The sequence below is a fragment of the Catharus ustulatus genome, chromosome 22 (genome assembly GCF_009819885.2).
Source record: "Catharus ustulatus isolate bCatUst1 chromosome 22, bCatUst1.pri.v2, whole genome shotgun sequence".
In the NCBI taxonomy this organism is placed as follows: domain Eukaryota; kingdom Metazoa; phylum Chordata; class Aves; order Passeriformes; family Turdidae; genus Catharus; species Catharus ustulatus.
Genome location: NC_046242.1, coordinates 3,968,629 through 3,996,375, shown reverse-complemented (window position 1 = coordinate 3,996,375; position 27,747 = coordinate 3,968,629). Strand labels below are relative to the sequence as shown.

The 27,747-nt window shown below is 42.5% G+C and overlaps 2 protein-coding genes across 7 annotated transcripts in view; one reads left to right on the top strand and one right to left on the bottom strand.

Moving 5' to 3' along the window:
- The window catches only part of SSH2 (slingshot protein phosphatase 2), an 87,628-nt gene extending 77,781 nt beyond the window's left edge, over nt 1-9,847 (bottom strand). The window contains exon 1 of one of the 2 annotated variants that reach the window (XM_033078152.2): nt 9,708-9,847. In XM_033078152.2, coding sequence (XP_032934043.1) covers nt 9,708-9,770 — 63 coding nt within the window. In that variant the 5' untranslated portion in view covers nt 9,771-9,847. Of the gene's footprint in view, nt 1-5,529; nt 5,577-9,707 lie in introns of those variants that run through there. The other variant, XM_033078153.1, reaches the window with a different exon arrangement.
- Nucleotides 9,848-13,429: 3,582 nt separating this feature from the next.
- EFCAB5 (EF-hand calcium binding domain 5) overlaps nt 13,430-27,747 on the top strand; it is a 32,182-nt gene continuing 17,864 nt past the window's right edge. Inside the window, exons 1-6 of one of the 5 annotated variants that reach the window (XM_033078485.1) lie at nt 13,430-13,598; nt 16,595-17,146; nt 21,142-21,298; nt 21,571-21,634; nt 23,385-23,455; nt 26,902-27,057. In XM_033078485.1, coding sequence (XP_032934376.1) covers nt 16,605-17,146; nt 21,142-21,298; nt 21,571-21,634; nt 23,385-23,455; nt 26,902-27,057 — 990 coding nt within the window. In that variant the 5' untranslated portion in view covers nt 13,430-13,598; nt 16,595-16,604. Of the gene's footprint in view, nt 13,599-16,594; nt 17,147-21,141; nt 21,299-21,570; nt 21,635-23,384; nt 23,456-26,901; nt 27,058-27,747 lie in introns of those variants that run through there. The other 4 variants (XM_033078489.2, XM_033078486.2, XM_033078487.1 and 1 more) reach the window with 4 other exon arrangements.

The window sequence follows — 27,747 nt, the reverse complement described above, 5'->3', positions numbered from 1 at the left end:
ACCCTCACCCAGGCTACTAATTCAATGTGCAAGTTTTAAGAACGGGAGAGTCAAAGGCAGGAAGCCCTAAACCTCCATGAACATGAAGCTCCATACACAGGGTTGCAGAGCAAGGAGCAGCTCATGTCCTGAGAGCAGATATTTGAACAGCAGTGCAGTTCCTCCTTGCACTCTGAACTTATGGGTGGATAAATAGGTCAGCCTGCAGATGGGGTCAGGGAAGGTTTCTATAACCAAGACAAACTCACAGCATTGCCAGCAGCTAACTCCAGAGGCATGTGACTATTTTCAGACTGCAGCTTTTATCTCAGTCACAGAAAGACAAGACTAAAGGAAATAACAAGATCTTTACATGTCCGAGCTCTTATTTAGCTGCCTGTGGTTCAGCAAGGCATTGCCTCTCATTTTAAGATGAGGCTTATAAATTCAGTGTACCCCAAAGGTTTTAAAGTGAGCAGAATGCATCCTTCATTCCAAACTAACCCATGTGCAGCCAAAATTCCCCTGTACAGAATTCCATTTTTTTCCAGAGGTTTGAAGCTATTTGGCAGTTGTATGACGCTCAGACCAGCCTGCACATTTCTCTTTTTTTTTTTTTTTTTTTTAATTTTAGACTTAATGTAGCATGTACTGTCAGAAAGGTTTACAATGCAGTCTTTTGTAGTTAACTTGCTTCAAGCTGGGCCACTGCCAGGTTGTTATCAATGACATTTTAAGGCAGATGAATGAAGTTCTTATTATGGTGACAAGCAGAATTGTGATATGGCACATGCATACACTGAAAGAAGAGAGCTTGCTATTAGTTTGTCAGGTTAACAAATAAATAGCTATTTAATGAATAAAACCCTTTTATTAGGAAACAAATGAACAAAATTAATATTTATAAAGCTTTCGTGGTTTAGAGGACCCTTTAAATGAAGATTATTCATTTCAGTCACAGCCACCATAATGGATTAGAGATTCTTGAACACAGCCTCCCCTCCTAATTCTCTTATCATAGCAGTGCAAGGCAGAAAGCAAAGCTCTGCCTTCTGAACTGTGCAGGCCAGGCTCAGTTTGAGATTGACAATATTGAAGGCCCATGACAGTAAACATTTCTGTTACATCTTCAGGACTGCAGCTAAAGACTGCACCTGTTGGAAGAACTGTTGGTTCCCTATCACAGCAGGAAGTTCTCACGTTTTACACAGCGTGCTTCCACACCACACAGAGCACTGAACCTGTGCCAAGCCACCAAAAGCAACAAACTATCAGCACTCAGCCAGGAAATCACTCCCCATCTGCCCCCAGAAAAGAGTCTTCACTAAAACCCTGCTGCTATCTCTCACCCTTCAGGGTTCTTCAGCGTCTCCCACAGCACATGCAGAGAATGTTCACCATCAAATTGAAGTTTAAGGAGGGTGACCTATGTCCAGAATGCCCCACTTCCCAGAGAGTAAATGAAATTCTGACACGCACAGATCACTTCTCACCTCAAGCTGTCTCTGTCATGTACTCCCTTTGGCTCAAGGCATTCTGTGCTCATCTGTCCTAAAGTCAAACTTGCAAGATTAAATTTTAAACAAGCTGAGTAATTTTGGTTAGGTTTTGTAGTGTTGTTTGTAGGGAGGGGGCTGTTTAGTTTTAGTTTTGTTGGATTTTTTATTACTTTACTTTTAAAATGGGGCACTTCTCAAATTCAGGACTAAGACGTGAGCAAATGCTCAAGCTTAAAATTTATTTTGGCTCATGCCGTCTTCTTGTCAAATACTAAAAAAAAAAAAGTTCTCAAACTTTTCCCTTCTCCTCTAGGCAAAGTCAAGTTTGAACTTTCTCAGTCATATGAGAAGCAGATAAGAAACTGCCCCAAAATAACCGTCTCAGCCATGTACGGTCAACGTGAACAGATCTAAGCTAAACAGAGCTTCCTCCCCACCAGAGCAGTTTCTGGTTTATGTGTAAAGGAGAAAAATTCCACTTCAAGGACCAGAAGTGTGGGTTGCAGAAGCGTGTTGTTATCTTTGCAGCATGAAGCACAAGTTGAAACCAAGGATCTGTAAAGTGTATGTGAAAAATATTCATTTCACCCACTGAGACTGTGCAAGCTCCATTCCAGTCATACTATAAATGTTAACTAGTAATACCTCCCTTGCCTTAAAGTATCCCACAACTATGCCCAACTTTTGGGAAGGGGGATGAAGATATGCTCTGCTCATATTGGTTTTCCCTGATAATCTCTTATTTGAGATTCAGGAGCAGAGCAGAAGCTGCACAGAAGGACAACTCCCTCCCAGCAGCCACACAGCGGAGTGCTGAGGGATGCAGGGACAGGCAAACACTAAAAGCAAGAGATAATATATTAATATTTGATTCCCATGTGCAACTGTCCTGACAAGTTTATGCAATATTAAACCCAACCCACACTACAGGGGTAGCTGCTGTCTCAAGATTCATTAAGATGTGGAATTCAGGATTACACATTTTATTAACTGCTGCTGAACCAAAATACTACCGAGAAGGAAGAAACACCACAACGAACAAAACAGTCTAAGTTGTCTTTTCTCACTTCATTTTTTGAAGCCACAAGCTTGCCTCCCCACATAAGCACAACTCAGCTGGGAAAAAAAAAACCAAAACAACAGAGCAAACTCCCAGTAAGGAAACTCACAAAATGTTACATAAGAAAAATATCTGGTCAGAGAGCAAATTAAATAGTTGTCAACCATTCTGCAATGTGAAAGGGCAAAGGGGAGGGCTGTCATTTCAACGTCTGCACTTCACTCAGGAAGACAATACAGCACCTAGGTAGCTGTTTCCTACCACATTTTGAAGCACTGTATTTAAATGCAGTGGTTACAGCATCTCTGAAGAACAAGCCCAGAGCTGTTTGTCTTTAAACTGTTTAAAACTGTTGAGGAGGAACTGCGGAAAGGAAAACAAAAACAGAAAGACAACAACAGAAACAAAGAATAACAAAAAAAAAAATCAATCCTTATTCCAGAAACACCTTTATCTCATCACCTAGCACTTCCTCTTGTACCTAGGTTTAGCTTGTGCCTGTAGGTCAGAGAGCTGAGTCACTTTCCTGCCTGCCCCACAGCAACTCATGAGCTAAGTTTCCAGTGTGACACCCTGTTTCCTATTGAAGATGCTCCAGAACTCACAGCTACTGCAAAGGAACAGCAGGCTCCAAAGGACGCCTGCTACTGTACAAGAAGCTCACAGACATCAGCTGACTCTCTGCAGTCCATTCAGGAGTTTCAGACCTGTGGGAAACTCCATTTTTAGATGGACTGAGTGAAAGGGTTGGTCCTGCACCACTCAGAGAGTCAGATTACTTCTACCTACCAGCCAGCTCTCCATCAGAAAGCAAAGCATTTTACACATGCAAGGCACATGCCCTATCCTTCCCTACTCATCATCCTGTAAAAAGGGTAGAGATGAAAAGCATGACATGTTTTGTTTCAGGGTTTTTTTCTGAAGAATCCTAATGTACACACTTCTCAGATGTCAGCTGATGAAGCTAAACCAAGCCAGTTGAACAAGTCTTAAAAGTTCTTGCTACAGTTTTAAATATAATAGTTCTGTACATCAAAACAGAAGGGAGATGGCAGCAGCCAGTGAGAATGGGACAGCCACAGTTCCCTGGGCCAGGATTGGCTTTCCACATTAAAATTCACTTTTTGGATATTTAATTCAGTTACAAGTTGCAGTCCAGCTCCTGAGACAACATCTCTGGAATTTACTTCTCCAGCATCTCCTGTGCTTCTCCATTGGCAGAGCAGTGGAAAGCTCAAGCATCAAAGCCACCTCCTGAGCTCTGGTATGAGCTCAGTACAGGGACAGTATGATCTGTGATAAAACACTTCTTTCAAAACAGGTCAGATCAATGTCTTTGATTACTTCAATACAACAAGTTTACACTGTGGCCTTAAGCTCCCCAGTAATTTCATCAATGCAGTAACTTCATTATTTCCATAAAGCCTCAGTTTAGGAGTCCCTTGGGAAGAGGAGCAGGAGCAGCGCACCCAGAAGCAGCGAGGAGCCACAAGCACAGTGCCGAGTGCCAGGGGCGTTCCATTCACCGGGGCCATAAGGAGTTCACGTCACAGGGCATTTGCCAGGAGTTTCATGATCGCTGGCATGCACAGCAAGGGTGCGTCTCACCATGGAAGCAACAAGCTGTTAAACTGTGTGACTCATCTCACAGCAACGTTTTCTGCCTTCCGAGAGGAGAGCAGCCTGCAATGAGCAACGCTGATAAGATGCATATTCAGAGGAATTCTATTTGGGCAAAAAGCTATTGACACATTCAAACCCTTACATACAGAAGCCTGCCCAAATGCTGACTAAAACACATCAACACACACACTGCGATACTGGAGTATTTTGCAGATGGTTGGGTTGACAGTAATTCAATCAACTTATATGGTCCAACTCAGAAATGCAAAAATGGCTTTTAGCCCTCATAATTTTTTATCCCTTTAAACAGAGCGTTCCAGAGGAACAGCTTCCAGCTAAAAGGTAAGAAACAATGTGTGCCTTGCTTAAATCACTGACTACTTGCAATGGGTATCACCTTCTTCTCCTGCTTCCAAGATCTTATGCAGAAGATATGAGCTTGTCACTACCTAATAATCAAATTAAAAGGACAATCGGGCAAATCAATGGCACAGAGTGGAGATAGCTTTAATTCAGAGGTTGAACTAAACAACTGGAACATCTGGAGCAGGAACTGACCCGCCAAGTGCTCCTGAGTGGCAGGGTCAGTTCATATGAAGGCAGCAGTGGCCACAGAACAGCAGCTCCATTTGTACTTCTGACTAATGGCATCAGCAAGAGTCAGACAAGACTGCAAAGAGCCCCCACTTTGCAGCTGGTCCTGGGAGGATGAGGTTTGTTGTGACTGAAGAATGAAACCTTGAGCGGCAAGCCGTGATCAGGGAGCAGCTACACTGAGCTAAGCTGCCCAAAGGCTATTTTCCTTTTTTTTCTTCTTTTTCATTTCCCAAGACAGAAGAGTTGCAGCTTTAGATCTTTCCGCATTTTTTCCAGTAACTGGAAATCCTCAGGCGTTACTCCTGCATAAAGGCAGCTCTCTTACACTAAAGTATTTCCAGTAGACTGCTTTGTGGATGGTAGTCTCCGCTCAAAATAGCATTTTCCACTTAAATAAACATGTCATTGGCTCCCAGAATGACTGTAGATGCTACTGCACGGTGCCCTTTTCAACTTATTTTCATTTCTTAAACAGCAAGGATCGATACTGGTCAGATAATGACTCATTACAGCATCACAAGCTATTTGCATTTTCCAATTACAAGCTCCTTTTCAAAATACATGAATTTATGTACACTGGAACTCAAGAAGTGAAAACTGAAATCAAGCTATCATTGAGATATGCTACAAAATGAGTTAGATCTCTTTAAAAAAGATAAAGATTTTTTTTCCTGCACTCTGGAAGTTTTAATAATATTTCTTTGTGGTTCTCAGTGAGGCTCCAATTCCACTGTCATCATCCTCCTCCTCAATTACTAACACTGTTCTCACCTCTAAGGGGACATTGCATTTCATGCAGATCCTACAGGAAACCTGGTAAACGTGTACAGAACAGGCAGCTGATATTCCAGAGAAGGACAGGTCTTCTGCCAGTGTTCAACCACCAAACTGCTCTAGGAACAGAAGAGTCTCATCACACATGAATGCATTTACACACACAAAAATTATCTGTGCTCCAACAGCCTGGTCTTGTCCAGTTGGACAGAAACCATCTTTTAACAACACAGCATCACACCCAGCAAGAGGTGGAGGCCTCCTGGTTCCCTCACAGGGCTTTCAGCAGAAGGAGAAGTTTGAAACACAGGAAGTTACAGATCACCTCACTGAACAGTTTTATCTCCCAACAGCTGGCACCAGAGGAAACAGGTACCTGTAGGGCACTACAAGGTTTGCCTAAAGCAGGAATCAGCTCATTCTTCTGGGCCACTGCCTCTGAAAACTTCAGTGAGCTCTGGCTATACCTGAAAGACATCAGCTGGAGAAAACCAAGAAACAATAGATGATATGTACTGATCAGAGCATCTTTAAATACTAGGCATTCCTAACTTTACTAAGTATTTCATAAAAAGCTTCTTATAGCCAAGCTACATTGTAGTTCCCCTCAAAAATCAACTCTCCATAACCTTATCCATGCAGCAGCAATCAAGATCTTAATTTATTTTTAAAAATTAAAAAACAAAAATAAGGAAAACAGAAAAATAAGTTCTACGTGAGACAGACTGGATTTATCAATGATTAAGTAAACTCACAATTACCACATTGTTTAACAGGAATTACAGGACCAGGGGTAGAGAAATGTTATATTTAGCTTCCCCATAAGGAAGTGGGGAAAATACTTCATGTACATTGTACCAGCAAGGAGCTTCCAAGCACAACACGACAGACACTCCCAAACACATTTCCAGGACTCTACTTCTTGCTCAAGATGTTCTCCTGGGATTAGGGAGGGGAAGTCCAATGGTTCAGGTTTTAATTTGCTTTAGCATATTTTTCCCCAAACTGGGCATTTTAGAACAATTTATATCCAGCACATATTCTCTTTTTGGGTCAGTTGGTCCCTTCCAATAAAAGCATATTGTCTCCCTCAGGGTAGGGAAGACAAGTGAACTGTGAGAGCAGACAGGACCAGATTGCCTGCCCAGTTTCTTCACTTCTCAGGAAAGAGATATAATAAACAAAAGGAAAATAGCATTTGCCAGAAATTACAGATACACTTTTTTGGTAACTGTGCTTCAAAAATACTTTAGAAGGCCAAGTTTCAATAGATTATTTCCAATACAGGCAATTATTTGCCAAGAACTGTGTTGAACAACACATCAGCGTTAGCACCAAAGATCTCATGGCATCTTTGTATTTTACTGTAGCGTGGTCCTGTCTGCCACCACTCTATGCTAACATGGCACAGCAGAAGACAACTGTCCTGCTGTAAGGATTGAAGATTGCAGTCTTATTTCTCAAGAGTGACTGCATAACCAAAGGCCAAAACAAACAGCAAAAGTCTGGACAGACAATTAAAGGAATTTTACAAGTCATCAAGCAACCAGAGGGCTGTAAATGTATAATCAACACTTTGCATGAACTACACTGAAATGAATGCTCATGAGATGCTCTGTGGCAATGAGAACAAGATAAAAAACTATAAATAAAAGCCATCCAATTTCAGAGCGATTCAGATCAGCTATTCCCCTGAATCCGTAAGAGCCAATTATAACAGTTTATAGGGCACACTTCATGCAAAAAATCCAGTTTGAGGACACCAATTTCACCCTTTCTCCTTGCCTGAGAAGTTTATCTCTGAAGCAAAAAAGACATCAAGCAATTTAAAAAGAGAATCCATTTCTGTCCTCAAAACTCTTAGTGGCCTGGAAACAGAATTAGACATAGCCATATGCTTGCTCACTGACATGCTTGTCCCTTGCCCACAAGTTGAAGCAGCTAAGTTCCAGCAGTTACCTGATAATCTTTGCTCAGAAACAGCAAGGACAGACCTTAGACTACTGATAAAATTATTGAGCAAGACGAGCTTACATTTAAAGTAGTAACCTGGAGACAGGCAAAGGAAGCAACCAGGTTACAACAGATTGGTCGAAACAATTTGACTTAAAACTGAGAGAATCAAGTCCTCCTGCTGCAGGTTGGCAGGGACACATTAGAATGGCAAGCATGACAGGCTTAGGAGCAAAGCCTTCCTTAAGGACTAAAAATGTGTCTGCCCTGCTCACAAACCCTCAGCAGCTGCGGAAGGAGAATCATCTGAAATTATACTAAAATTTTCATTAAGAAACAAGAAGTTTGTGGTAAAGGAGGAACACGCACGAGCTCTAACAGAAGGAGGGAGAAACAACCCACCCCAGATAACTGAGGCTAAAAGGGCAGCCCAGTTCTGAAGTGTGGTTAGGAAGTTGCAACAGGAAATGCAGAAGTGTTCAAACAATAGCAGTTAAGAACATGATGAAAATCAAGTTCTCTTTATGCTGCAAGAGAAGTCTGAGAAAGCAGAAGTAATTACAAGGTCCAAAACCAGGCCAGGAATATGCCACACTCTTATTTTTGGTACAGAATATACCTCCATATCATGGCATAGAAGAAAGAGAATACAGACACATAAACCCAAGGCTGCACCCTCTGGATTTATCAGGCTCCACAGGGAGTTGTTTTTATATTCAACAACTAAGTAGTATCCAAATATCAGCACGGTTTCAATTTAATTTAATTGGTTGGGAAACAGCCTGGCTGTTGCAGATGGAAAAGCTTTAGAGAATACAACTAATTGTTCATATATATATAAAATATTTAACAAAGGGAGGGTCTATGCATCCAAGTGGGAGAAAGAAGGAAGATGCATCCAAGTGGGAGAAAGAAGGAAGATGCCAAGAGAGACCCATCTATTCTCACTAGATGCATTCAATGCTGTAAATGTATGGGAAAAGAAATAGTGGAAAGAGTAGAGAAGTCAGAGGGGGAAGAAATCTCTGAAGTAATGCAGCACATTAATATTTATAGCAGGTAAGTATAAGCGAAATTAATCTGTGTTGCTAAGTAAACATACTTTGAGACATGGGAATGAAAGACAGGGAAAAAAAAGAGGTAAGTGTTCTGACAGCTGAAATGCCATTGGGACAGGCAGGACCTGTCAAGTAGCTGATCTAGTTTCAGAAGAGGTTACCTAACCCAACAAGAAATATTTTCAGAGTAGTTGGCTTTTTCATTCTCCCCCACTGAGGATGGATGGAAGCAACTGGGATTTCAACTATTCTCTTCCTCTAAACATTTGCAAACCCGGCATAACAGCAGTGTGATAACGCATGAGGTTTTTTAAGGATAAATGCTAAGTTAGAACTAAGCGTACAGAACTGAAAGCAAAGCTATTTTCATTCTCATCCTTGACTACATCACAAACGGCACATGGGGGTAGGCAGCAACTTAAGGGGTTAACAATGGAAAAGTACAAGCAACACACAGAACAAGAGCCTGTCCCGAGTTTAAAGAGCATGGAAAGGCAGAAGCCTTCAGAACCACCTGCCCAAGCCAGGGCAGCGATGGGAACATCTGTCCTGCTGCACATCTCACTCAGGGATTTGGAACCTGGCCGTTCTGTGTTTTTCCTGGGCTTGACACAGCCTACTGAAGATGACATGCACCGTTCTATAAAAAAGGGGAGAAAACCACGGTAGGTGCCCGCAGAGGCAGAGCCGGGCACTGGGGATACCCAGAGGTGCTGTCAGATGAGATCAGCTGAGCACGGCCGGAGCCCCAACCACGTCAGGTCGCTTCACACACGTTTCCCGCCTCTCCCACCGCATACAATGAACACAGAATAAACCGGGAGGATTCACGGAGACAGCCCCGCGCCGCCCCATCCTTCACAGACGGGCTGGGTATGACCGGCACCCTGCGATACCAGAGGGCCGGGAGGGAGCTGCCCTACCCCAGCCCGGGCCTGCCGAGGGGCACCGGGACCCCCGCCCGTCCCCTCGGCTGTCAGCAGGCCACAGCCCAGGGGTGTGTGCGCCCCGTTCCCGGGCACCGCGGGCCCGCATCGCCCCCGGCCCGGGCACCGGCGGTACCGGGGGCTGGGGCGGAGGGGGCGTGGCGCATGCGCAGCGCCGCGCGCCGGACCCCAACGGCCGCCGAGCCCCGAGCTGCCCTCAGCGCCCGCCGGGACTCACCGAGGCGCAGGGGCTGGAGGTGGCGCTGGGGGTAGGCGAGCGCTGCACCGTGACCAGAGCCATCGAGGCGCGGCGGGGCCCCCCCGTCCGGCCGTCCGGCGGGGGCCTCACTCCATGGCGGGGACAGGGGAGGGGAGCGGAGCGGAGGTGGCGGCGGCGGCCGCAGGGGGCGGCAGCGGCAGCAGCTCCGCGCGCGCCCGCGGCCTCTCGCCGACTGAGGCGCGGCGGGGCCGGGCCGGCCGGGCACAATGAGGCGCCAGCGCGCACGCGCCGGCTGTCAGCGCGCGCGCGGCGCCGCCCCCTGGCGGCCGCGCTGCGTTAACCCCCGCGGCGCCGGCGGCTCCTGAGGGGTCCCGGCGCCCCCCAGTCCCGGTCCCTGAGGGGGCAGCGCTGGACAGGAGGGACCGACATCCTTCTCCCGGTCCCTGAGGGGGCTGCGATGGGCTGGAGGAGCTCGACATCCTCACCCCAGTCCCTCAGGGGGCTGTGATGGGCAGGGAGTCCCCGCATCCCCACCCCGGTCCGTGAGGGACTGGGGCGCTCCAGCATTCTCCCCCCGGCTCCCGAAGGGTCCCTCAGCCTCATAGGTGGCTTTTATTAATGTATGTCAGCAGCATACCCTCAATGTGCCTCCTGGCAGGTGATAATTTGTGGAATCCCATCCCACTGGGAGCTGTGATAGTGGATATGGCAACCCCTGGTGAAAGTTGGCAGTAATGGTCACATAATGTAGCTTTTCCTTGAATTAGGTAGCAATAGTTACTCCATAATGAAAGCAGCATATGACATCTACCTCTTTGTACATCAATGCACACACCCAAACACCAAAAACCGGGTCTAATAGTTAAATCTTAAGCACTCAAACATTCCCAGATGCAGAACTGTTTGGTGTTTGTGGATCTGAAACAAAGGGTCAAGTGCGATTAAATTTCACTTGCTTTGCAGTTTCAGCCTGGTGCCCCTGAATTCATGGGAAGGAGGTAATTTGGATCAAGAATCTACAAAATTCATGGGAAAGAGGTGACTGGGATCAAGAATTGTCTTGAGCATCGAATGACAACATTTCATATGATAACCAGAAACTGTTCTAAGCATTAAACTCTTTGTCAGGAGTGTGTATCAACCCACAGATTGCATTTAAGCACATGGCTGATGCTGCTTCGTTCCGTTCCTCAGCTGACAGCACTTTTCCCCTGTAAATTTAAGAACTGTTGAAGCCACATGGTCTCTCTAGGTTATTCCCCAGTTAAAATAAAGATCAGGGAGGCTCCTGTAGCTGGGCTAGGCTGCAGTGGAGAAGTCAGGCTTGCTAATGGGGCATTTTGCCTCCTGGTGGACGGGTGAGGATGGAGGACAAGGGAAGGAGGACAGGCTCCCTAAACTGGGCTGCACAGCAAGCCAGAGTCTTGAACATGCAAATAATAGGGGTGCTTTCAGGCCTGTAGTCATGCTCAGATATGTCTGCAGTGATAGAGAGGATTCACAGAAGAGTAAAGTTACCAGAGTATTGTAGCAGTTCCCTCACCTGAGACTGGTGTTTCATTCCGGATTTTGATCAAGTCATGCAGGAATTACTATCAAGAAATGATTATTTAAACCAGGTTCCAAAGTAGACTTTTGTGTAATTTTCATATACCCTGTAGATCTTCCAGGTATTTGAACAGCAAGCACTTTTAAACAACATTTACCACAGGTAAACAATGGAGTTGCTATCTACAGTTCACTAAAAGTCCAACATATCAGTTATTAGCTACAACAACCACAAGTTGTGATAGTTCTCCAGCCTCTAGAAAGGTGTAATTTGCATGTGCAGTGGGTTTTTTTAGCAGCAGAATTTAAATGTGGAGAAGGAAGCTATAAGGCAGATGTATTGGGATTGAAAAGAGCAATTAGAGGGCAGGCTGTGGTCACAGCATCAGGGTTGGTACAAAAAACAGAAAACAGATTGGAAGCCTGTGGCCTTATTCTTTCCTGTGCTGGCAGCACTGTGGTCAGCACCTGCTGCTTCAGCCCAGAGTAGCACTTAAAAGAAGTGGAGCTGTACATGAGCTGGTTTTGTACATATTTCCAAAACTGACTATTTAATACACTGCAAACATTTCCCTGGCTAACATAACTTATTATTACTACATGTTAGGGCTTTTATTGCATAATCTTGGCATCAGCTGCAAAAGACAACAAGAGTGCTCCCAAAATGTATCTTACACAGAAAAACAGAAAAGAAGATAGAAGAGGCAATTCCAGCAAAACATCTGTGATGACATTTTCAGCCCATTATTTTGTCAACAGTGCAAGTATTTGGTGGCATAATAAAAGGATACACTTTGCTTAGCAAAAACATTAAGGGATAGCAGCCAAGTTAGATAGGGTACAATTAAAGGTTTGCTTAACCCACGGGATTCCATTTCCAGAAAAATAAAAATAGAGATGTTTTGATCCATCCTTCTAAATTCTGGTTGTATATTCTTGTTTGGGGGTTGGGAAAAGAATGGCCTTTTAAAATTTTTTTTATGTTTCATTCTGAAAAAGTTTTGTAAGTTAATCATAATAGCAACAGAATTCTGAATTGCAAGGGGGAAAAACCAAGCCCACCTGGGAGAAGAGATAACAGGAATTAATCATGTGCAAACTGCTTTGAGGAAAAAAGTGCACAATCCAGTTTAAAGCCTCATTTTAAATTACTCCTGTGCACTAATTTTCTGCTTCATTTTGTTAACATAATTGATGCTAGACTTCAACACATCTTGGAAATGCACTGCAGTGAGCATATTTCCTTCTGATACATTTCTCCAAATAAATGGCAAAGAACTGGTAATTTATTACAGTGTATTTTTCACGTGAAAGTTGACCTCCTCTATTTCCATCTTTCTTACAGGCTATCCCATGAAATGGAGACAAATAGAGGGCAGAGCACCTTGCAGCTGTTCCAATGAAAAATACCATAGATAAAGTCACAGTTCAGTTTTCCTGCAGGTAGGCAGTCCAAAGGTTTTGCCATTTCCAGTATAAAATACAAAGAAAGAAACAGCATTGGATAAACCTCATTTCCTGGCAGAAATTGCTATAAGTTTCTCAGTTGGAAGTCATGCCTAGCCCAAGGGAATTGCTGAACAGGCACCTGATTTACATTTGTGTAAATGAGTGCAGAATGCCTGTCGTAGATTGTTTGTCTTGTGCCTCCTCCTTTCCCTGTCATATTATTCTTCAAAGAATATAGGAGAGATTATGAAAGGGGATTCATCAAATTCCTTTAGATTCAGGTTTAAAAGCAGTCTGACAAAATGGCACCGTGCACTCCCCGCTCATTAGTGCTTGTGTGCCTTTCCTGCAAGGCTGCTTCAAAGCAACACAAGAAAGAAAGCCTGAAAATGTTTAAATTGAGTTTGTAATTAATTTCTTTTTATGTCTGAGATCCTCACATCTGGTTAACACAGTCCTCCCTTCAGCTGGTAATGGACTTAAGACAGCTCTTGGACTTTGTGAGCCTTGAACCTGTCACTGGCACCTGAGGATTCTCTCCCTATTTGTGCCCTAAACGTTCTCTGTTGCTATTCATAGTCCTTTTTTGATTTTATTTTATTTTCAGTCATGTGATGCAATGTTCTAAGTTCAGTACAGTAGAGTCTGTTGGGCTGTGCCAAAGCCAAAAGAACCTACAGCAATTCTGATCGTGGAAAGACATAGCAACCTTTGGGATTATTGCTTAGCAACTGCAAACACACAGAGGAGTAAAACTCACAGCCCAGCTCCACAGCAGGTCTGAGAAATCCCTAATTCACGTCAAGATTTTTAATGGTTGAGAACAGATGGGCATATATTAAATTCCTGTTGATTTGCAAAGCCACTCTGAATGCAGAAGGAATAAGATCTATTTTGATACCTGCTCCAAAGGTAAGAAAAACAGTTCTTCAAAGCTTCAGAAAGCAAAGGAGAAAATGTTTTCAAATTTTAATTGTATTGAAAAGATCATGTATGAAAAGGGTATTGGGCTTTTTGTGATGACATAAATATGCTCTATGAAACACATGAGGGAAAGGAAGAATTATTTCTGAGCAATAGAATGTCAAAGTGATTGGACTTTGTTTTTGAAAGGACTTTTATAGCTCAAACATCTCAAAAATATTTACCTAAACAAACTTTAGTCTTTCCTGGCTTTATTCCACCCATCAAAATTCTTGAACAGAATAACAATGAAACCATAAGAATATGGTTTATGAGCAGATTGGGCTTTTATACAGAAAACACAGAGATAATCTTTTTGTACCTGCAGGGATTCCAGCAAGAATATTTTTCTCACAGAAAAGGAGACAGGGAAGTGGCATCCTACTAAATAATGGAAAGCTTATCTTGCCTTCAGCTTGAACAAAGGCTTACAGGAAACTTTATATCACACTTCAAATTTCCTGGGTGCTTCTAGAGCTTGCCTCTGTGCTCCATGCTTGCTGTTATTTGGGCTCCATTTGGGAATGCCATAGGCCCTGACAGCTCACAATATTATTGTAAAATCAGGGACTCATAGAATCATTAAGTTTGGAAAAGACCTCCAAGATCATTGAATCCAACATTTGACCAAACACCACATTGTCAGTGTCACCAGGGCACTGAGTGCCACGTCCAGTTGTTTCATGAACACTTCCAGGGATGGTAGCTCCATCCCTTCCCATGCCTGATCACCCTTTCAGTGGAGAAATTCTTCCATATGGGCCAAATTCTCAACTAATGAAAATCAGCACTGAAGGTTATGAGTCAATGGAGTCTTACCCATTGTGTGTCTCAGTAATCCTCCACAAATCCCAAGTTGCATGTCCTGATTGTAGCATTCCTTTGTTGTTTATTTTTTTTGTTGTTTGTTCTTTCATACCCTCTTAGTCTTCTTCATCTGTACTGAATTAAAGCACTGGGCAGAGTTCTCCATGCTCTGCTTCCATTCCTGGACTTACGTGGATGCCATGGAATTGAGACAGAACAGTCACACTGGTTGTTTCATGTTTTGTTTTGGTCAGAGACATGGAGATCCTTATAAACATTTACTAATCCTCAAAACTATCCTAACAAAAGGTTGAGAGCAGTGTAGAAAACATACTCATCATCTTTCAGAATCAGCCACCTCATAAAGCAGAGTGCAGTTGTCACTTTAACATTGCACAGAAACTGCAGAGGGTTTCATAAAAAATGTTTAAGAAATAACATAGGTATTTGAAACTACAGGAACAGTTTATTTTGGCACAACAAAACCAGCTGATTTGGAATGTGACCAGAACATTTGGTTAACACCCTGCTTTGAACCAAAGAGTCTGGTTTTACAGCTTATTGAAAAGAACTCACCTAAGCAAGGAACAATTCCACAGGGATGGACAGGTTTCCCTTTCGACCATTCTAAATCCAGACTCCTTTCCAGCTCATGTCCTTTGGTGGCAAAACCAGCTACCTACCTAAAACCCTCTCTGTGGGTCAGGTAGACAGTTTGAGCCAGAAATCCATCCCATTCCCAGCACAAAAGGACATTTGGAAAAAATTTACAAGACGCCAACAACCCCATGGAGAAAACAATCCTAGAAATTTAATGCTGTGAAGTAGCCCACCCATCCAGGCAGTATTTGTACTCCAACAGTGTTAATGAACCAGAAGGCCAACATATTCATAATTAAATTTGTGTGCCAGGAGGGCTGTTGATCACATTTATGCCTTTCCTGGAAGGCTGAACAGCTTCAGAACAGCTACAAATGCTTAAACAGGAAAGCAATACATATCAAAAGCAGTGCTATTGCTATGGATACTGAAAGGCCTCAGTGAAAAGCACTTTTAAATAAAAACTTGAAGATGATAGTGTGGCAACAAGTTCAGAGTGGAGTTTCATCTCTAATTTGGAATGGTGTTAGGTTATTTTTTAATGTCACCCTTCCCTTGCTGTTGTTTAATACTGAGCTGGGGGATTTGCAGTGTGCTGCTGATTTTTCATGCTTTCAATTAAGTAGTAGCCAGTCTTCTGCTGCATTCTGTGGGTGTGTAAATCCCACTCCAGATGCAGACACTTATGCATGGAGACACATAGGAACATTTTTCAGTGTGCCTTGCCTTGTGAGCAGCTCAGTTTCTTCCTGATGTTTCACAGAATGGACATTTTGAGCAGTGAAGTTCATGAAATTGTAAAGAGATTATTCTTTTACAGAGTGTTCTACAACATCAAGTGCTGTGAACAGCTTAATGACAGAATCCATGGTATAGGCTTCTCCTTTCTGTAGAAGCTCTGCTGACCCATGCACCTGTGTCCTTGTTACCTTAACAAAATGTCGAGAGCAAAAAACAGTTGCCACAGTTGAAGTTAAATAGTTTGTGGGACTTCCTCACTGTTCTTCGCAGCCTCAGAAAGCAGAGGAAGCATGTAGAGGAATCTTGCTCCTGGGTATCTGGAATTTTCCATTACTTGCTTCCTTTGTCTGATATCCACTGGATTTCCTGGAGGCAGGGAATGGACCTAAACAGAAATCATGTGCTTGGGGTAAGAGGATTCCACTGGTTGGAACTGGGGGACAAGTTGCAAGCACTGTTCACTGCTTGGTTTCTGAGTCTCTAAGTGACCTGGAATTAATCATTCCCCTTTTGTGTCTCAGTTTCTTCTGCCCTAAGAAAGGAACACACTAATTTAGTTGGTCTGTCTCCAAGGGCTGTTGTGATACATAATTAATCTTTATAAATCATTTACTGATCTTTGAAGTAAAGGGTCTGCATTTATTTAAGAGTACAAAGCAGCAGTAACAGAATAAAAAAGGAACATAGAGGAAATATTAGTTAATGCCAAACAATAGTCTCTATTCCTATGTCACCTGTTAGGGCACTGCTGCATCTTTTGGCATTATATAACAGCTGCTTTTTTTTCTGTGTCACAGGGAATGAGGTATGGCTGCTCAGCCAGAAGAATCAGATCCTGAACTTGAACATAAGGATAGGACTGCAGCAGAGATGGAAAGCAATCAGGGGGATGATGAACTGCCATGTCCTAGTAATTACACTTCTTGGAAGGAGTGCTTTCATGAAAAGGTACAACAAAGGTGTCTGAGTCTGCAGGAGACCAAGGTGAGGTTGGTTCAAGCACAAAAAGCAGAAGAAGCAAAGGTGAGGAGGAGAGAACCTGGGGACTGGCTGGCCAGAGAGTGGTACAACGAGGAGAAGGAGACCCTCGATACTCGCCTCTATCTGCTCGACAGCCTCCTCCCTACACTAATCCCAGGAGTAGAACATTTGTTAATGGAGGTGGAAAGAAACCATGTGCTTGTATCAGACGAAAAACCAACCAGATTTAACCCTGTTAATCATCTTGGAGAGTACCTGATGAGGCATAACCCTCAGTATAATGTTCCTACGAAACCAGGCCCATACCTGAGAGAAATGAAGGTGGTTTCTGAGGACCTCAAATCTTTGAGGCCAGGTACATCACAGAGGTGAGAGCACTGACAGTGGGGCTGGTCACAAGGCCAGAGCTGGTGTCTTGGTCTCTGTTTTACAAAAGGAATGGTGTCCCTGCAGCCTGGCTGGCAGAAGCTTGAGCAAAACACACCTTGTGCAGTGCAGTGCAGTGCCAGGGATGGTATTTGTCTCATAAAAACTTGAGAAGCAGGACAAATGCCAGAACATGGCACACAAAATGAAACACTAATTACTCCTGTTTAAGGCAATATTCTGCCCTTCACAAGGATATAATTCCTCCTTAGACTCTATCTTAATTGCACATGAGCAATTCAAACTGCTTCCAAACTGGTCTAGCTTAGTGACAGCAGCTCTTTGGGACAGGTAGTAGTATCAAAGATCTGGAAACTCTTCAGGTCCTTTCTTTAGCCTACCAAACTTTATAAAAACATAACCTTTTTTCCCCCTTCAGGATGATTTCTCTTGACCAAGCCAACCACATTTTCCTGGGACATTGTAGAAACTCCTTCTCTTGGGATTTTTATTTAGGCTTTCCTTATATATTCTATTTTTCCTTTTAAAGTATTTGTATTTTGTTCTGTTGCTTATTTCTAGCCTGTTTGCTTTAGTATAGTGCTTAATGAATATTGGAACAGGATTACATGGCACTTTACAAAGTACTAAGGTTAGAATGTGAGAGCATTAGATGAACAATAATGCTTTATTTTCATTGCTCTGTTCAGGAAAATATAGATGTGAACTTTTCAGTTCACAGATGATCCAGAGGTGATTGTGATTAATGTCAAAATTACTCATTCACTACTAGATCACTTTATTCTGTGTCTGTGTTTGTAGAATAATTACTTCTCTTTGAATGACTCTCTATTTGCATAGAAAGTGCATACACCTTGAAAATTGGTTTCAGTGTCAGGAATTAGGGAAGTAAAATGTTAAGATGTCTTATGCATAAACCCTAAATGAAGACAATTGAAGTTCCCAGTGTTATAATGCTTAAAAGGATATGTTAAGTCTCTCTATCTGAGCTTCTGTCTCCACATTTCCATTAAACACACTGCTGCAGTTTGTAGGAACATGCCTGAAGTGAATACAATAAAGCAGCCTGAGAAGTGAATTTCAAACAGTCACTGGTGAAAGAATTTCACTTTTATTTTCTGTTTTTTAAAATGTTGGTCTATGAAACAAATGAGCTGGGGAAATATGTCTTTCAGTGAGTTTTCACTCAAGCACAAGCTGTTCTGGGGGGATGTTTAGGATGTCAGCCTTGCCACACCTTTGCTTTGGGAACAGTTTTGTCATTCCTGTTGCTTCATAGAGGGACATCTGGATACAGGACCATATCTCAGTTTTATTTTGAAAAAGTAATTGAACTAAAATACATAATATTTCCTGGGGTTTTGGATTAGGCTTTGGTTTGGTTCTGTTTTGTGGGCTTATTTTCCCCTCCTAAAATACTCCTGGCTTTCATTGTGAATCAGAGCTTGTTTCTGGAGAGGACAGATTTTTCTGTTGAATGCAAAGTGTTGGCTACCCGTGACCTGTTATCTTGACCTTGGCTGTTAAGCCCATCTTTACATTTGGAGACAGATTCTCAATTTTTAGCTCTCAGAGCTGAGTCAAAGGAAGTGACTATCAAGACTTACAGAAATAAATATCTCCATAGACAGCATTGCCAGGGGGGTTCTGTAATCGTGGCTGTAGCAGGTTTTGCATATCCACTGGTAGTAGTATCATGGGATTTGCATTCACAGCAGCTCAGGATTTACATATTTGTGATGGCTGTATTGTGGGATTTGCATGGGATTCTTAAATCACAGTAATACAGGATTTTAACAACAGCACACAGCAGCAAGACTCCTCATGTGAGTCACTGGAGTTCAAACAGGCCAGAATTGTTACAAGAGCAATGCCAGTCTGTGCTCAACACCTCTCACATAAGCACCAGAAAGGTGAGGAATGAAATTCCAGCCCAAATGAAGGTCCTGGGAGCCTTGGCATTACTTCAGGCAAGGCAGGATTCACCCCAGGTTCCCATCTAACACCTCTCCTCAGTGAGCTCTCTTGGACTTCCTCCAGTTTCTCCTTAACTGCCACCTGACTGGGAGTCAAGACAGGAAGGAGAAGAGATGGGAGAAATTCCTTATGCACACAGACTGATACCTGAAACAGAGCCTTTGTCCAGGGATGGGAGTCCTTGAGGCTGAGTCACCCATCCCTGTGTGGGAGGCAGGCAGCTCTGTTCCTGAGGAAACATGTTTGGTTCTGCATGGAGAAGTCACCTTGCTGCCATCTCATTTTTTCTGGAAGGATCTGATCCAAAACGAGCTCACTCTGCAGTGGGTGCCTGGTGCTGTTATCTCTGCTTTACCATTATTGTCTGAGGCACAGGATGCAGCTGCCCAGTTTTAGGACCCTAGAAATGAACATAAAACTGCAGCCCAGCACAGGTGCAGCACAGAATATAACTTGTGCTGGACACTGCCCAAATTAATCACCAGAGCACCTTGGCAGCTCTGAGCACAGCCCAGGCTCTGCTTCCAGACTGCAGACAGCTCCAGAGGAGGAGCTACCCCTACAAATAAACGGTCTGGTTTTCTCTTTCTGCTGCAGCACACATTGGAGAAAAATCTGTTTGTCCACTTAGGTTGGTACCTGCTGCATTCTCTTCTCTTCTCTTCTCTTCTCTTCTCTTCTCTTCTCTTCTCTTCTCTTCTCTTCTCTTCTCTTCTCTTCTCTTCTCTTCTCTTCTCTTCTCTTCTCTTCTCTTCTCTTCTCTTCTCTTCTCTTCTCTTCTCTTCTCTTCTCTTCCTCTGGGAAGGATTCAGAAAGTGGGAAAATATTTTACCCTTCCCCTGCTATCAAAGTGCCCGAGGCTGAGCTGCCTCAGCAGCACTTGTGCAATGCCCACCATCGATTAAGGAACCAAATGATTCATTAAGAAACCTCTGTGATAAATGGCCATGAAGAACAAGGACCTTGTGATAAAACTGACTGTGATCAAAAGGTATTGCTGTGACATGTAAAATAGGTCTTTCTGTTCATTAAAGAAAATGATGGGTTATAATTTGTAGGATGACCCCAGAGGAACAGAAGAGAGCAGAGACAGGATCAGCCCATTTCATGTGAAACACAGGGGAAAGAAGGAAACAGGAATCATTAGCTAAAATATAGTTTTTTGAGTTCTCAGGTACAAAAGAGGAGCAATTCCTCTTTCTCTGAGTAGCCGCAGAGGGTGTGAAGGCCACAAAGACGAGAAGCTGCCTCAGTGCAGAGACTCCAGCAGCCTCCATGAACAGAATGTGCTCTCTCCATATGAACTGATCATTTAGCTTTAAGCATTTTGACCTTCCTAAAGGGTTTTTTCCCCATTTCATAAATTAACAAAGTCAAAAACAAAGCAGATGAGTTCAGGTTCAATTTTATTCACTTCTTTTGTTGTGTGAAATGGAGGATTGGGAAAAACATGTCTGAGTGTTTAGAGAAGCAAATTAAAAAAAGCAGGAAGAAAGGGAGCTGACTGGCAGTCCAAACCTGCAAACTCTATGTGTTCAAAATGATGGAGAGGCTGAGGTATTATCCCTGTCCTAAGGCAGAGAGGGCTCTATTGTGTGAGGCTGCTGCAGAAATTTCATTGAGCATTGTTCTTTGCCAGTGAAGTGCTTGTGTGAAAAGGTACTTGGGTTTGGAGACAATGAAGACTGATGCAATTTTGTTGGTAAATCAGCTGTAGCAAAATTATGCACCTGTCTCCCTGCTAGAATTGAAAGGAAATTGAAGGACATCTACACAATAAATGATGAATGTCATTATAAATGTGAAGGTAAAATGTGTCGCTGTTGAAATGACACAAAACTGGGAGAGCTGCACAGATGATTTTCCATTAAATATCCTCCACACAGACAAGAATTTCAGCAGAGTTGCTTCCTTTTGTTTTGTTCTTTAGGGTAGGCTTAATCAATCTTAAGTATGCCTATGATGGTATCTTTTTAATCCCTGTTCCCATGTCCTGCAGGCTGATCCAGATGAGGGCTGAGGCAAAGAACAAACGTGAGGAAAGGGAGGAGGTGGAAAGACAGAAGGCTGAGGAGACAGCGAGGAGAAAGGCGGTGTTGGCAGCTCTGTTCAAGGAGTGGACAGTGGATGGTGATTACAGAATCCCAGCAGCACTGGTAACTAGGGGAGATCCTGCTGTGGTTGTTGCAGACAGAATGAAAAGGACATTTGTGCTAGTGCCATGAGCCCTGCCATGGCAGCATGGGGCACAAGGATGGGTGATGGTTCTGTCACCACAGGATCAGGGGACAGGGCATTGTCACAGATCTTACCTATGTGTAAGACCCAGGACTGGCCCATATGTCTGATTATTCTGGGTGATTTATTTTAGTAATTGTCTACTGTTGTCTGCATGACACAAGCCTTTGACCATTACCTTGATTTTTAGGTTCAGAGTACGGTGCGGTTTTTTCCAGATGTCACTGATTCTATTCCTGAAGATATGAGAAAAGGCAAGTTTTCAATGTGTCTTCTTTAGTTTTATTGCTGTGATCTGAATTCTGATGTGAACTATAAGCAAACAGCAAATGGATTTGATAACAGAGTAAGACTCTCTAAGAGTAGTTACATCAGGGTATGAACCACAAATCTTCAGATAGATTGGAAAGAGACTGAACCACCATGTAATTCATTCATATGATCTTGAAAAGTATGGGAAAATGTTTAAAAAATCTTTCGGGGAGATAGAAAGACCAGATGCAGACCTTTTCCACTTACATGCCCCATTACCCAGACATTGCCATGTGCTTATTGCTATTTTTAAGAGTCACTGTACCAACCTCCTCCTTTTTGTGTTTGTCTCATGGGAGGTCTTGGAAATACTGGGAGATATGGAACAAAGGTGGGATCAACAAAATTAAAGTCTGACAGTGTTACCTGTTATGGTTTCAGGGGAATTGCTGAGGTTACCTAATGCTCCACCCAACAGCTCCTCTCATCAAGCCATCCCCTTGGCCAGTCCCAGGCATCCAGTGACACACAGCCCAGGGCTCTGTACCAGGGCATTCAGCTCAGAAAGATGTCCATAATTCCTGTCCACTTTATATAGCTCACACTTGACCTCCCCAGATGATGATAATTGAATAGAACCAGGAACACTGGAGTGGCAACACGAGCCTGCTGCCAGCCCTTTGCATCGAGAGCCTGTAATGATGATCAGTGATGACAAATGTGTCTTTGCTGATTTGGGATGACAAACAGGGCACTCCAGAGAGTGTTTCTGCTACTGCTGGAGTCAACTCTGGAGCTCACCCCTGCTCAGCTCTGTCTATATTACAGAATTGTTCCTCATCCAGTATTGGTGGGATGTTGTGTGACCACCAAACACAGCCCCTGTGCTCCTGCTGTGGAGCTGTGGTTCCTCACTGCAAACAGACCCTGGGACATGAGATTGTGAAGGAATTTCCTGCCCTGATATTTGCTCTCCAGATGCTGGGGGTGCTCTCTGTAGTATTTCCCTAATAGGCTCAATTTCTTAATTTATTTCACTTAATAGCATTCAATGTACATTAACAGACATTACAGTCTGTTTTATAGTTTAATAATGTACAATTTAGGAACATATTAACCAACAAGAGATAAATGCATTCTGTGATGAATTTTCTCATTACTGCTGATATATTTAGAAGAAAGAACAGAAAAATAATGCCAACAGAAATAGCATGTCTGTTCTCAAACAACTCATTCAGAAACCTATATAGATGTTTGATGTCTTTTCTCAGTTCCATTATAGCAGGCTAGAAGCTGACCAAAACATACTTTTGAATATCATCACCAGTAAAAATATTCCCATGTTCTTGAGAAAATTACTATGATTTTCAGATTCCTCTCTTGCAAAGCAGAATCCATCTCCAGAGTTCTAAAGCAGTTTTATCTGTTTGTTAAATCAAAAATCATTTCCTCCCTCACATAATTAGTTGTAAGTACTGTTAAAATCATCGCAATTTGCACCAACTTATGTCAAAAATAAATATGACTCTACAGTTCTGAATAGCTAAGTGGAGATTCTCAGCAAGAGAAATGCAAGATTTAGATAGTCTCTATACAGTCAGATGCTTCAGCTACTGTGGGATAACCTCAAATAAATGTCATCCAACATGAGAAGAAAGTTGATGTAACAGCAAAATGTGTAAAAATATGTGTACAATATGCAAAACCACAACTGTTGCTTTCTGAACCAATATCCCTTCATTTTTTTACCAGCAACCCATGAAAGGAAGCTGAAAATCTTAAATACACTGGAAAAAACAGTAAACATAAATGAGTTCACAAAGGTGAGAAATTAAATTAGAGCATTTGGTTCGGAATGTGGTGTTAATCATGAACTGTCAGCATTTACCTGAGGACAGCACAGAGGAGTAAGTGAAGGGTTTCCCTTCTCCAGCATCCCAGGTAACTGGCTGTATCTGCACATTTCACATTCTGTCTCCATCCTCTGCTCTCACAACACTTCATTCTGACCAGCTGGAGGGAACTGTTTTGCTTTGCTCAGAGCTGCAGCCTGTGCTGCTCTTTGGGAAGTTACTCCTGGAGCAGTGGTTTTCAGGACACCTCTCCTGTCCCTTTCTAGAATGTCAAAGCCCTGAATCACTTGTGAATTCAGACTTTGCTTGGCTGCTCACAGGAGGTTTGGTGTCCCACTGCAACCATTAGCCTGGGGTAATTAGTAACATCCTCACAGTAATGTTATTTCTGACTAAGTTCCATTAACCAGGATGAACCAAACCATGAAGACCTGGGATGAGAAGCGTTTGTCCTGAACTATCACTGGTCTGAACCATAAACAAACTGCAGCAAGTCTCATAAATATTCATGAAGCATAACTGAGTAGCTTTAAACTCAAATCTGTCATTGGGAAACATAAGTGTGGTTTTAACTCATCAAAATCATGAATGTACTTGGAAGTTTCACCCCATTACTCTGCTGTTCCTCAAGCTGAAGACAACCAAATTGGTTCAAACTATATTTATTGAAAGCTGTCCAGGCCAAGGCTTTGCCAGCAATTTCTACCTGTGACAGAGCCTGATTTTATGGCTGGGTAATTAAACCTGTAAAAAGAAAAAGGGGCGTTTAAAATAGGAAAAATGGCAGACCTTCATTGCAGCAGTGCTAGTGGGTGCTGTTATAATAATTAAAACCAGAGTATAAAGCAGCTGTGCAGAGACTAATTCCAAGCAACCATGTGTGATTTTTTTTGTGCCTTCTTCCCTCTCAGGAGACACATGTTTGCTATTTTGCACAGAGATGCATTTTTATGGTAACTTGTTGAAGGGTTTTTTTAAGCATGAAATGAGATATTTTTGAATTTAACCTCAGAATTATTGCATCTAATTAAGAAGACTATTGTGGATAATGAGAGCCCAGAGAATTGCTTTTGTCACTGCAATGAAGCATCAGTCCATAACCCCTATGGTACATATATATAATCACTGAATGAATTCATGCTCCATTAGCATTAGAAAACTGTTTAAAATATACTTTGTGTACTCTTAATTTTAACTCAATTAAAGATATGACAACAGAGATCAGAAGCACAAAAGACATGGATTGTCAGGCTGTGTGATTTGCTAGCAGTGTTCTCTCAGAACATTTTCTCTGATGCTTTTTCCAGTCCAGTTTTAATTGAATCAAATGATGGGGCTTTCATCACTTCCCTTGGGAACTGTTCCATCATCAGGCCAGGGCTGCTTCTAATCCTCAGCTACAATTTACCTTTGTTCACCCCTTTCCATCATCCACCAAACCCAGAAAGAGATGATCTTCCTCCACGCTGGTCACAGCCCTTTCCCATGTGGAAGGCATTGCTTTTAACGGACCTTAAAATTGAATAGCACTCCTTTTTTCCCTGCCTTGAATTCAGTGCAGCTTTGGGTTACTTAAAGGCTGTTAGAAACTCAGCAGAGAGACCTCACACATCATTGTTTTTCGGGTTTGGGGTTTTTTTCCAGAAATGCACAACAGTGGCTGTTGTATTTTTACTTCCTTCGTGACAACCTTGTAGGGTCTTTTATATGAAAAGAATTAAAATCCCAGAGACCAGCCCTTAATAGTTTATTTCACAAGCTTTGTGCTCTAACACAGAACCCCCAGCACAAAGGTATTGACACCAAGGAAAATGCTCACATTGTCTTTGCAGGGTCAGAATCAGGCTTTAAAGGTGAGATTATTTTCCATGATTGCATGTGGCTTTCTCCATTTCTAGTGAGATCAGCAGGAACAAGAACAGATCCATTGTTTTTGATGATAATGTGGTCACAAACTACACCAAGAAAGAGGTGTGCCAGTTTTCTTTGGAGAGGTGTCAAAATCTCTTTGTTAATAACAAATAAATGTATGCTAATGATGTGTACAGTAATTTGCACATCAGCTAAGAAAGGCTTAAGCCTGTGATGGTGCCTCCTGCCCACATGGTGCTTGTAAACAGTGTCCTGTGAAGCTGTTAGACACAGTATTTATTAGTGCAGGAGCCTTTGGATGTGTCATCAAAGTGACATCCAGAATAACAAACTTCTTGTCCAACCTGCCTGATCCCAACAGCCTCACCTTTAAGGTTGCTCTGTCACAGGGCTCTGGGTTCTAATAACCCCAAGAAGCTGGTGGGGGTACCCATAGCCCCAGATGTGCCACCTTCTCTCCAACCTACATCCTCTTTTTATGCTGAAATGAAGAAAAAACCCACATTGCATAAGGAGCTCTTCTTTCCTACCAGCCACCCCTCAGGCCACTTTTTTTTCCTGCTCTTCCTCTCTTTTCCACTTGTCCCATATATTTGGAAATTATGCAATATAGACATGAATAATAATAACATATATTAATATTTCAGCTGGTTATTGCCTGTGTGGCATTTCAACAAGTCCAAGATATTTTAGCACTTATGTCAGGTATCCATACTCTCAAAATGGGATAATGGGAAATGTTCTGTGCTTTGGAAATTCCTCCTTTTAACTGTATGGGCTCCCTGTTAGTGTGGCTGGCTCCAGAAACCTGCTATAATAATTCAGACCAGGCTCTGGGATTGTGGTTTGTTCTGATGGCCATTATTATTTATGTCATGCACACCACATTTTTAGAACCATATTGCTTTTGCTCATAAAAGCCACATGCCTATAAATCCAAAGTGTTAAAGTGTCTCCAAGGCTGGAATGTAAAATCAATCTCAAGTCAGTAGTATTCCCAGTGTCAGAGGACTTGGGTGACAGCAGGCTCATTTTCAAAAGGATCTTCCATTTTTTTATTGTATCCAACTGCTCCTCTAAACACTGAAATTGTAGGCAATGCTCCTTTTGTGGCATTTGAGAGTTGAGTGACTGTCACTACTGCAGAACATAATGGCTGAAAATGCCTCCTTGGGAGTGAAGTCAGGAATACCAAATGCTGCAGAAAACCAGGGAGAAATTAAATCCTCCACAAGAAAATCGAGCTTAAGCCACAACATTTCATAGGAGGGATCTGATCCAGCATCTCTGCTTGAGCTGGATAAGTGACCTCTGGACCAGGAAAGGAGCTGTTCAGGATACATTTCTGTAGTGTCAGGCTTGTTTGGAGAATATTGTTTCTTTTGAAGGGAGAATGAAGTAGGTACCAAGTCTGTGTTGTGTTGGCAGATTAAATTACAAATTCCTGAATATTTGATTGCACACAATAGATTTGTAGGAGTTCAACTAAAGGTAAAAATGCTTGAAGAAAGCTAACCATGTCCACTGCTGCTTTCTCTCCATAGCTTGTCCTTTCCTACACTGAACATGTTTCAAGTGACAAATTCCAAGAAATCATGGATTATCTCCATAAATGTGCTGCGGACTTCCAAGAAGCAACAAAACATGACACGCAGAGGCAAATTTTCACTAACCTCTTCAAAGTTTGTGATTATAGAAAGGTAGGCAAAGCAGTTCTCAGCCTAATTTCAGTGTGGGCGTGCTCCCAGTTTGGTATTTCTCTGGGTCACTGCTTGCTTTTTCTTTTTCTCATCTCTAGATCCTCTCTTTGTGCCTACTCAGCAGTATTTTAGAGAACAATAGCTGCTGCACTGTTGTCAAATTCATAGTTCTTAGACACAGAGACATCCAATAGCCTATTAACTGGTGGCTAATTAGAAACTGAATTACCTAAACTGATGACTTGGGACTGAAGTTTGGTGATTCTGGAGAAGAAGTTAACCATGGCCTTTAATTCTAAAAAATTACCTGCTTCCACAGCATGTTCAGAATATTCAAATGCTAATTTATCTATTCAGCCACATTTCAGCAAAACTAATCTTATGTAGATTGACTTTAACAAAGGTGCACATTACTTCAATAATTACATATATTGCATTAATTATGTTGCATTACTTTATAGATCTGAAGGGCTTCTATCAATAAATCTCATAACTCAAATTTTAAATGCAAAATAATCCACCTTTACAGCCTCTCTGAGAACAGTGCTGTGAGTTTCAGCCACAGTTTATGGACAGGAAATTAAAATACAGTAAGTCAGTTACAGAGCTGGAAATGAAACTCAAAAGCCATAATTTGGTTTTCAGCAGCTTTAAACTCTATCTATCATCCTCTCAGTACACCTGCATCCC